Source organism: Opisthocomus hoazin, chromosome 2, assembly GCF_030867145.1.
Source record: "Opisthocomus hoazin isolate bOpiHoa1 chromosome 2, bOpiHoa1.hap1, whole genome shotgun sequence".
NCBI classification, from domain to species: Eukaryota; Metazoa; Chordata; class Aves; order Opisthocomiformes; family Opisthocomidae; genus Opisthocomus; species Opisthocomus hoazin.
In genome coordinates this window covers 106891973-106907623 of record NC_134415.1, presented here as the reverse complement: position 1 = coordinate 106907623, position 15651 = coordinate 106891973, and the positions used below count along the sequence as shown (strand labels likewise).

Here is a 15651-nt window from a genome sequence, read left to right as displayed (position 1 = left end):
CCAGCTGTTGTCACTGACTAAGAGCACAGATTTTCAATTTTCAGTCTCATAGAATAGAGAAGCCCAAATTAAGTAGGAAAAGATTGGAGCTTTAAAGTATATTTTATCAAACAATGAAAAAAGACCCAACAAAAGCACTGGACATCTGAAACTACAGGAAGATATTAAGCTTCAAAGTATGAATACAAATTCTGCTAGTGTATAAATCATATTTGATTATTCCATTTCATCTATTCAATTTCTGATATTGCAGGACAATTCAACTTTCCTCTGTCATAGTAATGGTTCTTTGATTTAGCAAAAAATCAGTGTTGAAAAACTGCAGCTGATGAACTCAGAAACCATTTGTTAATTCTTGTAGATATCATCCTGTGCATCAAAAATAGAAAGACAATGAACATAGCTTACATAACTGTATAACTCACATCTGACAGAAGAAGTCTTTAGTAATTCTGTCGTATAGCAGAGACTGAATAGTGTTTGGTAAATAAACCTGGAGCTATACACTGAACAAGGAAAAAAAAAACCCCAAAATTACCAAATGGAGGCTCATTAACTGAGCATTATCCATTATGCTTATAGTGACAGCAAACGATTGTGTAATTTAATCACGTAATGAGCTATAATGGATACATAGACTCTCTATTGGGATGAAAGGAATTTCTTTTATTTTCTGTTACTATGTGTTGTGAGTTGACCTTGACTGGCTGCAGTCCCTTAACCAGCTGCTCTCTCACTCTCCCCCTCAACAGTACAAGCGGAGAAAATAAGATGGAAAATAAGACGAAAAAGTTCATGGGCTGAGATAAAGACAGGAAGATCACTTGCCAATTACCTTCACAGCCAAAACAGCCACAATTTGAGGAAAAATTAAGGAAAAATTAATTTAATTTATTGTCAATTAAAAATAAGAATAGGATGGTGAGAAACTCCACCATCACCCCTGTAGCGGGTTTGCATGGCAAGGTTGTGGTAGTGGCGGGACTATAAGGGTGGCTTCTGTACGAAGCTGCGAGAAGCTTCCCCCATGTCTGATAGAGCTAATGCCAGCTGGCTCCAAGGCAGACCTGTCACTAGTCAAAGCCGAGACCATCAGTGATGGTGGTAGCGCCTCCTGGATAACTTATTTAAGAAGAGGAAAAGAAAAACCCCGTGTAACCGCAATTGCAGCAGGAGAGATGTGTCAGAATATGTGGGAGAAACAACTCTGCAGGCACCAAGGCCAGTGAAAATGAGAGGGAGGAGATGCTCCAGGTGCCGGAGCAGACATTCTCTTGCAGCCCATGCTGAGCACCATGGATTAGGCAGGCTGTCCCCCTACAGCCATGGAGGCCCACAGTGGAGGAGATATCCACCTGTAGACCATGGCAGACCCCACGCTGGAGCAGGTAGATGCACCCAAAGGAGGCTGTGAACCCATGAGAAGTCCATGCTGAAGCAATCTCCTGGCAGGACCTGCGGACCCATGGAGAGAGAAGCCCACACTGGATCAGGTTTCCTGGCAGGACTTGTGACTCCGTTGAGAACCCATGCTGGATCAGTCTCCTCCTGAAGGACTGTACTCCATGGAAATGACCCACTCTGGAGCAGTTCATGAAGAACTACAGCTCATGGGAAGGACTCACATTGAAGAAGTTCATGGAGGACTGTCTCCCGTGGGAGGGACCCTACCCTGGAGCAGGGGAAGAGTGTGAGGAGTCCTCCCCCTCAGGAGGAAGGAATGACAGAAACAATGTGTGATGAGCTGACCGCAGCCCCCATTCCCTGTCCCCTGCACCCCTCAGAAGAAGGAGGTAGAGAAAATCAGGACTGAAGTTGAGCCTGGGAAGAAGGGAGGAGTGGAGGGAAGGTGTTATAAGATTTGGTTTTATTTCTCATAACTCTACTCTGATTTTAATTGGCAACACATTAAGTTAATTTCCCCGAATCAAGTCTGTTTTGCCCATGATGGTAATCGGTGAGCGATCTCTCCCTGTCCTTATCTCAAGCCTCTAGTCTTTTGTTATATTTTCTCTCCCCTGTCCAGCTGAGGAGGGGGAGTGATAGAGCAGCTTGGTGGGCACCTGACATGCAGCCAGGTCAGGCCAGCACACACTCTTCCTTCCCAGCCTCAAATGCCCTCCTCCATTCGCAACTTCTCTATCTATCTCCCCACCCATCCCCAGGCAGCATGGCAGGCATGGGGAATGGGAGTTGTGGTCAGTCCGTAACAGCTCCTCTCTGCTGCTCCTTCTTCCTGACACTTTTCCCCTGCTCTAGTGTGGGTCCTTCTCACAGGCTGCAGTCCTTCAGGATAAACCTGCTCCTGCATGGGCTTGCACAGGCTGCATCTTTCTTCAGGGAATAACCACTTGTACTTGCACAGGCTGCAGTGTGGATAACTGATCCGCTGTAGTCTCTTGCATGGGCTGCAGGGCAATATCTGCATGGAGCACCTCCTTCTTTGTCCTTGGCGTTTGTAGGATTGTTTCTCATTCTTTCTTTTCTTCACTCCTCACTCACCTATGCTGCATTTTGTCCTTTTTAAATATGTTATGACAGAGGTGCCACCAACCTGGCTGATGGGCTGTGTCCTGCAGTGGGCCCATTGGAGCCAGCTGGAACCAGCTGTGTCTGGCATGGGGCAGTGGCCTCTTTTCACAAAGGCCACCCTAGCAGCTCCCCTGTAACCAAAACTTTGCCTCCTACACCTGATATGCTGTGTCATGTGACTGGGAATAAGAATGACTGAGGTAGCACTTCTTCAGGTTTGGGAGGGATGGGAACATTGTTACTTCTGAAGCTGAGCGTCAGAAGAAGAATTCATTCTCATCAGAGAATTTGAGCATGTCCAAAGGAAATCCTTTAAGATACTGGCGGTGGTGGGTAAAAAGATGACAGATTATGGACACAGCCAGCATGAAGCCTGTGATAAAAGAAAAAAAACTAGAAGCTGACTGAAAACAGCAGGTAGCAAACACATTGTCAAGCCTCAGAGATAACAGGGAAACACAGAGGAGCCTCTGTAGAGTTTTTTGAAATCTAAAAAGCTACAGACTTGTTAAAAAAATCTGCCCACAAAGGGACAGGAAGTATATGTGTCTGGGAGAACCATTTATAAACACTTTAATGTTTTTTCTCAGGCAATTATTTTGATCTACTTTATTTTGAAAAATTATCTGTTGTGTGTCTGTTTAAATAATACTCAACTTTGAGTTTAGAATTCCTTGTCAACTTCTGGGATAAAATCTAGACATACCCACCTCAAAACTCTGGCACCCACTGCATTTACTTAAGCATCTTCACATTAATTTTCATATTAATTTCAGTATTTTGATGCTGACTTGGAAAGAAGGTTGTAAGTTGGCACTATTTCATATGGGTGGTGACATCACTCATTGATACTGTGAGAGCCTTAAGCAAGATTAATTCTCCTGAGGTCTTTAAAGGTTTTATTTGCTTCCTCACAGGTGACCTGAATTTCTAGCATGACTCTTTCCAGTCTACTTTTTTGCCAAAGTTCCTTCCTCAAAGCCAGCTGCTGACAGCACAGAATTCTCTACGGCAGGGCATTCTGCATTTCTTAGCTCCTTAGCCCCCTAAACACATCCTGAAGGTGTTGGTCCTCTCAGCTGCCTGTGTATCTGTACCTGTTCCTGTGGAAGTTGTACTCTCAGTTTACTGCTTCTACCCTGCTTTATTTATCCAGGACTACCACACAAACTTAGGAACAAAGCAGAAGGAGTTAAAAACTAAAGAAAAAAAAATATTAAGTCGTAAAGTAAAGGTTTTAGAATTATAGATATGAGGGTTGGAAGCAGGACTACAAACAGAAATATCATAAATAATGACTCTAGCTTGCACAGAGAAATGTTCCCTGTATCCTCCAGCTATTCTTCTAGATAAATTAGAATTCACATTCGAAAGTTTATGATCTAGTTTTCACAAGGCATCCTTGGCATACTTAAATTCCAGATGAAGAAGTTTCTTCTAGACTTGACCGTGTGCTCTTAATAAAGTCAAATTTAGGAGAGCACTTAGGTGCATATTATTTTTGTTAACGAGCTATGGAAGTCATTTGGAATGGCAGAACTAGCATGTTCTGTCCTGCTCTGTCCTGCTCACTGCTGACAGGGAACACAGGTGTTTTAGCAGAGTTCTGAACTGAGCTCCAGGACCAGCTGCAATGCTTAGCTACTAGGCACGTAAGACTGCCTTCCCTCTTTCCTGCTAAGTCACCCCTTTTCTAGACTAAACACGTACAGACCCTTTAATGACTCCATATGTGTCATGTTTTCCATGTTAACCTCCTACTTTTTTTAAACTGCGTCCCAAACTGGACACAATATTCTCACTGATCATCAGCTGAAGTGAAAGAATTATTTTCCAAGTTCTAGATAAAATAGTGCTGTAAACAGAAATTGTCTTCTCTGTAATTCTTTCTTCTTTTCTTTTTTTTGATGATTAACTACAACAGCCAGCAGATTTGACTTTGCATTACTACATTTTTCTCTAGATTATTTACGTTCTGTGTAAAAAACAGCCTTTTCTATTGTATCTCTATTTTGTATTTGTGCATGTCATTTCTCCTTCACCATTTATGCTTAGCATGTCCTTCTATAGAATTAGATATTTATTTATTTTTATTTCAGATAATTTCTTCAGTTCATCTAGTTTTGAATTCTAACCACCTCTCCACCATAGTGCTTGCTATAACTGTAGGCTGGAATCATCCTCAGAATTTGTAAGTGTGCTTCATATATTATCATCAAAATTGTTAATAAAAATATCAGATAGCTTTGAATTTAGGCCAGATCACAGTAGGATCCCTACAAATTCGAGTTAGGCAGTGAACTACCAATTGTAGGCTACTCTTTGCATAAAAGTTTCCAAAATTGTTTACAGCATCACAGAATCACATAACGGTTCAAGTTCCGAGGAACCTCTGGACATCATCTGGTCCAACCCCCCTGCTCAAGCAGGGTCACATAGAGCTGGCTGCACAAGTGCATCCATGTCTGGATGCATTGTTAGTATCTCCAAGGACGGAGATTCCACAGCCTCTCTAGGCAACTTTTTCCAGTGCTGGCTGAAGTGCCTGTAATAATTTCATCTAGAAGAAATTTCTATATTTTCTCTGGAAGACTTCTAAAAGCCTTATAAATGTCAACACAGAGCTGTTTCCTTCCTTTTCCATTCCCAAATCTACAAAACCAGTTAACCTGTCAAGAAAGAAATTAGGTTAGTTTGACATAATCTGTTCTTATCAAATAAAAATAATTTGTTCCTTATCACCTTGTTTCTCAACTTGAAACTAGTATCTTTAAAGAGTGAAGATATAAATAATGTCCTTAATCCTTCTGGGCTTCTTTTTTTTTTTTTTTTTTCCCATGGTTTTTTTTTCCCTCCCTCCTTTCTTTGAAAGGTGTGTGCCCTTCTGAAATTGTTTGAAACTTCCCTACAGCTGTGAATTTTCAGACATCAGTTTCACTGGAGTGGAGACTGCTTCTGTTTTGCCTTTAAGTATAGTACAAAGAATTTCAACAGTACTTGATTAATAAAATATATTTAATTGTCTCAATATTGTGCAGTACCCTCTTTCCATATGCTGTATTCTTACCTTGCAAATGTTCACTTAATTGTGTTAAGTATATGGTCAAAATTAAGCTTTTCTGCAAATGTTGCAAAATAGGAGCAGAACGTTTAGTCTTCCCTGTGACAGCTGATATTTGCTCAAATTTTTATGAAGTTATGATTTTTTTTCTTATTTTGAAGATATTTATGGATATTTTTGTTACTGTCTTTTTGTCTCTTGTTTCTGTAACTAAATAGGTACTTTAGAGTTTCTGATTTTATCCTAAGAGATCTGCGTTAGTCTTTGATGGCCATCTATAGCAATGTTTGAATATATCCAACATTTATATGATTAACTTCAGGATTATACATCATTAAAAGGTATTTTTACTACAGAAATGGATAGCATTTTTTCTTTCTTTAAAAAAATATATATACAGTTTGCTGTTGGGCTTTAATATAATCTCTTTTATAAATTACTTTCAGAATTCATTCCTAAGGACATTCATCTACCAGTTTCTCAAGGTTGATGAACTTTAGATTCCTGAAAACCGTTGACTTTATCAGAATTGTGTTGCCATATTCTTTCATTTTTTAAGAATCATAAACTCTATTATTTCCTGGGCACTTTCACAAAAACTGTCTTTCTTATTCAGGCTGTGTCTTGGTTCTTCTTATTAGCCAGAGTAAAATCGACTGCTGAAACAAGAGGTTCTTCCCCTGTATTCCAAAATCTTTTTCCATTGACTGTGTCCTATCACTGAAAATTTTACAAACTTTTTCTTCATATCCAGACTATTCACAAGGATTATTTTTTCTTAAAATGAAAAAGTGTGAGGAAGTATTTTGTTTCTATGTTACCATTGCTAAAAGTGATTGTGAGCTGTCTGAATGATCTCTACATTTTGTCAAGTCCATGAAGATTGCATGTTTGTGGGTCTAAGAAGTTCTTTTCCAAAACAAAATCTAAACAAATACCTAATTTTATATACTGTGAATAAAGGATTACCTTTATCTTTTTTGTTACCGATAGCATTTCTTTTAAGGAGAATCACAACACTAATTTTACTAGATTTTTAAAATGACCTAAAAAGAAAGATTTTAGAAAGATGGGTGATCCTTCACTTGAAACATTTTTTCCCATGTAAGAGAATGGTAATGTTTATCAAAAACATACCAATGTATAAGGTAAAATAGGACGATTACTGTCTCAATGCATAACATATGGTCTCTGTTCCATTTCTCAGATAAATTTTACTACAGAAGGGAATGTTAATCCATAAATAAACACAGCCTTTTAAATAAAGTATTTGTATTTAAGAAATAATTGCTCAATTTTCTTTGAAAATGATCATGTTTTCTTTCATATAGAAAGATTAATTTGAAAAATATCTTAACCTACACTGTCTTGCACTAGTTATGTTAAAAGCTGAATTACAGACATTTAAGGTGGGGAATTAACAAATTAATTTCACATCTGAAATATCTTTAAGGGGTCACATTTTTATTAAAGCTGGATTATAGGCATATTTTAGCTTAAAAGAATATTACTGCCATTTCAGTAGGAACTTGGTATAGCTTATACAAAGCTTTTTATTTTAAGCAAAATTAAGATCCTTCTGCTTCACAGTTATAGTCAAAGTTATGACTATAATTGGAAGGCTTTTAGGACACTTCCAAATAAGACAGTTATTTAAATTTCTGAATAAAATATTCAGAAACTTTTCTTAAAATTAGAATCACAGAATGCTTTGGGTTGGAAGGGACCTTTAGAGGTCATCTAGCCCAACCCCCCTGCAGTGAGCAGGAATATCTTCAACTAGACCAGGTTGCTCAGAGCCCCATCCAACCTGACCTTGAACGTTTCCAGGGATGGGGCCTCCACTGCCTCTCTGGGCAATCTGTTCCAGTGTTTCACCACCCACACAGTAAAAAATTTCTTCCTTTTCTCTAGTCTAAATCTACCCTCCCTGAGTTTAAAGCCATTACTCCTTGTCCTATCGCAACAAGTCCTGCTGAAAATGTTTTCCCCATCTTTCCTACAGGTCTCCTTCAGGTACTGGAAGGCTGCTATAAGGTCTCCCTGCAGCCTTCTCTTCTCCAGGCTGAACAGCCTCAACTCTCACAGTGTTTTTTCAGATAAGAGGTGCTCCAGCCCTCTGATCATTATTGTGGTGCTCCTCTGGACCTGCTCTAACAGCTCCATGTCTTTCCTATGCTGAGGGCTCCAGAGCTGGATGCAGGACTCCAGGTGGGGTCTCTCCAGAGTGGAGTAGAGGAGCAGAATCATCTCCCTTGACCTGCTGGCCATGCTGCTTTTGATGCAGCCCAGGATACAGTTGACCTTCTGGGTTGCGAGAGCACAGTGGTGGCTCACGTCCAGCTTTTCAACCACCAGTACTCCCAAGTCCTTCTTGGCAGGGTTGCTGTCAATCCCTTCATCCCCCAGCCTGTACTGATATTGGTGGGTGCCCTGACACAGATGGAGGACCTTGCCCTTGGCCTAGTTGAACCTCATGAGGTTCACGCAGGCCAACTTCTGGAGCTTGTCCAGGTACCTCTGGATGGCATACCATCTTTCTGGTGTGTCAACTGCACCACTCATCTTGGTGTCATCTGCAAACTTACAATTGACTTCCTTTACTTCTCCAAGTGCTAGAAATGTGACACCAATAGAAGTTCTGTTTTGATATCTTTAACATCAGCAACTTCTATAGTTAAGCTTGTGAGGGCAGTCAAAATATAATTTTGGTCTCCCCTGTTCCCGGCAGACTACTCAGCACCTCCATTGGGTCTTTCCACCTGGTTTTGTTCTTTGAAAATACTGACTTCATCTGCTTAATATTCCCGTGTTATGGTTATTCACAGAATCACAGAATCATGGAAAGATTTGGATTGGAAGCGACCTTAAAGATCATCTAGTTCAAAGGGTCACCTTCCACTAGATCAGGTTGCTCAAAGCTACATCCAGACTGGCCTTGAACACTTCCAGGGAGGGGGCAGCCACAGCTTCTCTGGGCAACCTGTGCCAGTGCCTCACCACCCTCGTAGTATAGAATTTCATTATTATATCTAATCTAAATCTACTCTCTTCTAGTTTAAAGCCATTGCCCCTTGTTCCATCCCTACATGCCCTTGTAAAAAGTCCCTCTCCAGCTTTCCTCTAGGCCCCCTTTAAGTACTGAACGTCCACAATAAGGTCTCCCCGGAACCTTCTCTTCTCCAGGCTGAATAGCCCGAGCTCTCTCACCCTTTCCTCAGAGCAGAGGTGTTCCAGCCCTCTGATCATTTTTGTGGCCCTCCTCTGGACCTGCTCCAACAGGTCCATGTTATTGTAACTACATTGCCTCCGGTATGTGCATATTTGTTGATAATGGGTAAGGATCAAGGAAGGACATATGTCTGATACCCACTACAGAAATGCTTCACAAGCTCCCAGTGTTGATTAGCACAAGATAAATGTTGTCTACCTTGACTTCAGCAAGGCTTTTGACCCTGTCTCCCATAACATCCTCATAGGGAAGCTCAGGAAGTGTGAGCTAGATGAGTGGTCGGTGAGATGGATTGAGAACTGGCTGAATGGCAGAGCTCAGAATGTTGTCATCAGTTGCGCAGAGTCTAGTTGGAGGCCTGTAACTAGTGGTGTCCCCCAGGGGTCAGTACTGGGCCCTGTCTTATTGAAATTACTCATCAATGACCTGGATGAAGAGTTAGAGTGTACCCTCAGCAAGTTTGCTGATGATACAAAGCTAGGAGGAGTGGTGGATACACTGGAAGGCTGTGCTGCCATTCAGTGAGACCCGGACAGGCTGGAGAGTTGGGAGCAGAGGAATCTGATGAAGTTCCACAAGGGCCAGTGCAGCGTTCTGCACCTGGGAAGGAACAACCCAGTGCTCAAGTAGAGGCTCAGGGCGGACCTGCTGGAAAGCAAGGATTCAATACCCGCCTGGACAAGGTCTTGTGCAGCCTCCTTTAGGTGACCCTGCTTCAGCAGGGGGCTTGGAGTAGATGATCCACAGAGGTCCCTTCTAACCCCAAACATTCTGTGATTCTGTGATTCTGTGAGTGAATATATGAATATTGATCTAAATAATTTCATAATTAGACATTCCTCTTTAAGAACGTGTAGAGCAGATACTTTACTACTGCTTTAATTTTTAACAGAACAAAAGATGGGGGGACTTAAAAAAAATAAAAACTTAAAACATAAAATTATAAATATTTAAGGACTGTCTTACAGAACATAAGAGCAACACTTAGATCCAATACGATGAGGGAAAATCAGCATTTGCAGGTAACTCCTGCAGAAACCTACCTACTGTTCCTTGTCTTTACGTGATTTAGTGGCCTTGCAGTTTACATACTATCATCTGTTCATCCATTACCATTACGTCTGAGACAAAGCTAAAAGAGACTATGCAGAATTTCCAAGTTTTTGTGTAGATATGAAATAAAAGTTTGGGCACTCACTCCAGATTCAATATGACAGCAAATTTACTGCAATCAGATTAGTTTCCAGATAAGAACAATTGATAAAAACAATGTTATTTGTTTACCACAACCACACTAAACACATAAGCTCTCTTTATTCATTAAGTGAATGGCTATACTATCATAAGATCAGTGTGTCTTCAGACCATTCAATATATGTCATTTTATGCATCTAATTTAAAACCAAATGCTATTATAATGATTCTGTAGTTCACAGGGGTATTATTATGCATTAATTTGCGTTTTGGAAACATCATGGATAAGGTTCAATTCTGCTTGGTACTGCAAAAGTGTATTAAAACCAGAGAAAGAGAAAAAGAGAGAGAGAAGGAAAAAGTGAGACAGAAAGGGGAAAAACATCCACACTAACCAAAAAAGGACAATATATCTTTACCCATAAAGGCAAGTTTCTAAAATTGCTTTCCATTTGGTTAAACACTTAGGTCCATACGTATTTTGAATAACATACAAGAATTTATGAAGAAAAAATTTCAAAAATGAATTAATAGTTTCAGAATTATCTGTCAGTACAGCACGGAGTAAACATAATCTGTTCTTATACAAATATAATTACTGAAGTTTCTTTGTTCACATTCATTTATTCATTTTCAAATCGAACTTTTTTTTGAAAATAAAATAAAAATCTATCAGAGAAATATCAGACTTACTCTCATAGTGAATCAGGAAACCAACACTGGAACGACTGTTGTCCGTAGTGAACAGTAGATACATGTAATTTCCAGTACTGATAAGGAACTGGGGTGCTTGTGTGCCATGGTATTCTCCAATTAATGGTGATGAGTTAGCTGGCCCATCTCTGACTTCCAAAGTGTCATAATTAACTTCTGTCTGAAACCTGAAAAGGAATATACAAGTCAGCTGGTAGGTAAAGGAAAGGTGTTATTTTCTTTAACTTTTAGAAATGCAACCCATGTACAACTGATCATAAGTATCATACATATGAAAATTTGCAGCTCTATGGATCCATCGGTGTATTACTAAGGATAACAACTAAAGAAAGACTTTATGCATCTTTATCCTTGCTTTGTTGTGTCTGCTATCATAGAAAATTCATAAGGGATGTAATATACTTCAGATCAACCATATGATTGGGTTTCAGAAAGACATTTAGTGGGGAATCTGGGTACAAAAAATTAAAATGTCTCATAGAAAACTGCATCATGAAGATCCAAGAAATTTCTTGCCCTCAGGCTAAATAATAATTGGACATCTTAGGAACATCTTAAACAATATTTTATTATTTCATCTCAATAATTTCATTATTTGATAATTCCTATTTGGCAAAAGCTCTTTTACATATTCAACTGTAACTTTTTATTCAAAGATTTTTTCCTAACATAGCTTGATACTTTACTTTTAAATAATTATTTTTGTCTTATGAAGTAAAGCCATACAAAAATACTAAACATAAATCATGTCCTCATTTTGAAATTTGTTAGTTATAATAAGCAGAATACCTTAGCTTATCTCAATGTGTCAAAAAAATCAGACAATATAGACAAGAATGGAAAAAGAGGAGACTAATGAAATAGTAGATTTACAAGAACGAATAACTTTAAAATCAACAGCATAGTCAATGTTTGTGTCAATCACTAAATCACATTACATTTCTCCAGTTCATAACGGATTTCTATGTGTGCAGTCATCCACCACTAGTTCTCCTTAAGTCAAAAAGCTCAAATCTGCTTTTCTGTAGATGAAACTTGGACTGGCATTTTTCACATCAGATGCTTTTCCAGATAATTTCTAGTTATCAGAGTATCACAGAATCACAGAATGGTATGGATTGGAAGGGACTTCTGGGGATCATCTAGTCCAACCTCCCTGCCGAAGCAAGGTCACCTACAGCAGGCTGTACAGGACCTTGTCCAGGTGGGTCTTGAATATCTCCAGAGGAGTAGAATCCACAACCTCTCTCGGCAACATTGTTCCAGTGCTCCATCACCCTCAGAAGGAAGAAGTTCTTCCTCATGTTCAGACGGAACTTCCTATGCTTCAGTATGTGCCTGCTGCCCCTTGTCCTGTCGCTGGGCACCACTGAAAAGAGTTTGGCCCCATCCTCCTGACCCTTCTGAAGGTGGGTACCCTTCAGATATTTATAAGCATTTCTAAGGTCCCCTCTCAGCTTTCTCTTCTTCAGGCTAAACCAGCCCAGCTCCCTCAGTCTTTCCTCACCAGAGAGATGCTCCAGTCCTATAATCATTTTTGTAGCCTTCCACTGGACTCTCTCCAGTAGCTCCTCATCTTGCTTGAAATGGGGAGCCCAGAACTGGACACAGTACTCCAGATGGGGCCTCCCTAGGGCAGTGTAGAGGGGAAGGAGAACCTCCCTCGACCTGCTGGCCACACTCTTCTTAATGCACCCCAGGATCCCATTGGCCTGCTTGGCAATGAGGGGACACTGCTGGCTCATGGTTAACCTGTCGTCCACCTGGACACCCAGGTCCCTCTCCACAGAGCTGCTCTCCAGCAGGTCCGCCCTGAGCCTGTACTGGTGCATGGGGTTGTTCTTCTCCAGGTGCAGGACCCTGCACTTGCTCTTGTGGAACTTCATCAGGTTCCTCTGCGCCCAACTCTCCAGCCTATCCAGGTCTCACTGAATGGCAGTACAGCCTTCCAGTGTATCCACCACCCCTCCTAGCTTTGTGTCATCAGCAAACTTGCTGAGGGTACACTTGTACACACTTATATGAGATACTGTTACAAACCGCAGCTTCTAAACCACGCACATGAATTTTCCTATCAACAAAGTTTGTGCTGTTACACAGACATCTATACTGGTCTAAACATGTTCGCCCGCAAACCCAATATTCTTGTTTTCAGAAGTTGTTAATCTTTCAGAAATGCATACGTTCTGAGATTTTCTCTTCTTTTCCCATAAGGCTTATTAGTTCCACTTCTGAGAGCAATAAACTGCGTCCCTACACAATACGACACTTTATTCAAAGTGAATGCCCTTAAGTCTTGCCAATACATGACACGTTTAGTAAGTCTGTAGACAATAAATTGTGTTCTTGCAATTAAAGAAAACTGAAAGTTATTAAACATTTGGAAAAGAGGAGATATATAGGACATTCCTTCAAAGTGTAAATAAATGTCATAGTTTGTTAGGTAATGATGACTGAATGAAAAAGTTCCCCAGCCAGGCCATCTTATTTTACAGACCAATTAGCATTGGTCATGTAAAATCATCTCCACAGACACCTCAGTGTCAGTAACAATAAGTTCGGATTTAGCAAGCGTTTAGTAGTCTCTATAGTTCTTCTGTCTTGATTTCCTGAAAACAAAAGCATATTCACAAGTCGGAAAGTATTTGTTTGCTTAACTATCAGAGATAATGACTCCTTGGAAACCAACTTAAGCCCCTCATTTTGTTCCTTCATCTTTCACAGAAAACTCTCCAAATTTATGGTGCTTTCAACCAAGCTACCTACTTTATCTGCCCACTCTGACAGTGGAATACAGGGCTTGCAGGCTTGCTAATACATTAAGCCTTTTCAAGACCAGCTTCTGGCGGTGAAGCCAGTAAGCATGGAAGAGCCTGTATCCATACTATTAAATACATCCTTTTGCCTCTCAAATAGGGAGACATTATTCAGATTTCCTATTATGAATGGGTGCTTGCCCACACTAACTCCTGCCCATGCTTGATAATTATTTGGGAGAATGTTAGTTGGCAAGCACAAGTATGTTAGAGACTATTTCAACAATTTAACTGCACAAACACATGAGTTCCTGTGTCTGGGAAGGTTCTCTGGTTCTGTTTAATTTATTGAAATAGACAATCACAGAGGGCATCACTAAAGTACTTGACAGTTTTTCAGTACCTTTCCATAATTTCAGAGATTATACATTGATTTACCCTGCAGCGGAATGAGGAAAACAGACAAAAACCACTAGCCTAGTTTAAATACTTCATTTTCACTCATAATGAATGGACTCAAGATCAATAATTCAATAGTTTAATTATTTTGACAGTTATGTTTATGAGGGAAACTAATTAGGAATACAGCGCTCTCAGCCAGTAATTGCAGTTTTCTTAGCAGGGTGGTATGACATTGGTGTATTGCAAACCCTTGCTGGTGACAAACAAAATAACTCTTACAGGAATTGCTACCCACTAAAATGATCTTTATTCCCAGTAGGTTCTTGTTCCTCTCAAACTTAGAAATTTATTTTGAGTTCACTTGTCTGGTTTTGAGGGTTTGGGGGGAATTGTCTTTCGGGTTGGAGGGCATTTTTGCAATCTTTGCACTGTCACTGAAATGATAAATCAAGATAATTTATTGTTCGAAATTCTGCATCCTTACTGAAAGCACTTAATTATGGTGTACTTTTGGGTTTTTTTTTTTTATTTTCTCTTAATGTTTATTAGTGTACTTATGTAAGTAAAAGGTAGGACATTCTCCAAATGTTCACAGAAAATTTTAAAAAGGCTTCAATAATGCTGTTATATGATTCTTCATATACAGTTAGGTAGGTTTCGAATAAGGAGGTTTGTTTTATATACCATCCAATGAATTTTCATGGGTATTCAAAGTACCCAAAATCTTCCAATCAGCAGATATCCTTCTAGCCCCTTTCCTTAGGGCTTGAATCAATTAGATATTACATTTTTCTTACCCTTCCAGGCATTAGTGATGATCTGAAATGCAAAATGTTTGAATGGAAAATGTTCATCGGGTTACTCCATTATTCGCTGCTGTTTCTGGAAAGTTTCTTAGTACTCTGGTAATGCACATTTATCTAGCAAGATTAAAGCTTCATTAGCTCAAGAGTGAGATAATTTACATTATAAATATCACATTTAAGCAAAGTTTCATTCTGGCAGCTGTATCTGTGATGGCAAGTCAGATAGCAAAGTACAGAAGGGTTCTGTTTTCCCCAAACTACATAAAATAGTTGACAAAATATTGCAGTTGCCAATTAACTGACCAAATTAATCAGTTTTTCTTCTTTATTTATTTATGTTGATTTTGTTTACTAATTTGTAATTTTCTAATGCTATATCAGACAGCAGAGTTAGTTTCTTGTAAGTAATAAAAAGGTTTTCCATCCAATTTTTGGTCTGGGTAGCAAAGCCTTCATGTTAACAAAAGAAAATAACTTTATTGCAAAAGGGAGTTTATTATACTATCATTAACTTCCCAAAGTATAACACATTTAATGACCTTTATCATGTGATGTAGTAGAGCTATACCATTTTCTAAACCTGTCAGGAAAGCTCCATAAACCTCCAAAAAAAGTAAGGAAAGGTTTCTTCTCTGTATACCAAACCCAGTGTGCTTAATGGTAGTACTGTTTTGTAACTGAAACATTTAGGGCAAGGAGACAGAATCCTTCTGCTAACAATGCTGACATAAAGCTGGAGCAGATTAATTGACTGTCTGCTGTACTTCAAAAACTATACGTGATCAGAATTCTCCATTTTTTATCAGGGTAAACTCCAAGTTCTTGTTTAATTTCACTGCAGTTCCATTTGTACACAAAGCTCTAGAATTATGTTAATGCAATATGTGCATGCATCTGTCTAAAATTCAGTAAATTTAGTTCTTAAACTGGGCCATATGCCACAGGAGCCTATGT

At 39.4% G+C, this 15651-nt stretch overlaps 1 protein-coding gene across 1 annotated transcript in view; it reads right to left on the bottom strand.

The window, feature by feature from the left end:
- Nucleotides 1-15651, bottom strand: part of CSMD1 (CUB and Sushi multiple domains 1) — a 1295699-nt gene that overhangs the window by 321011 nt on the left and 959037 nt on the right. The window contains exon 17 of the mRNA XM_075445037.1: nt 10713-10900. Within this exon, the coding sequence (XP_075301152.1) occupies nt 10713-10900 (188 nt within the window). The remainder of the gene's footprint in view (nt 1-10712; nt 10901-15651) is intronic.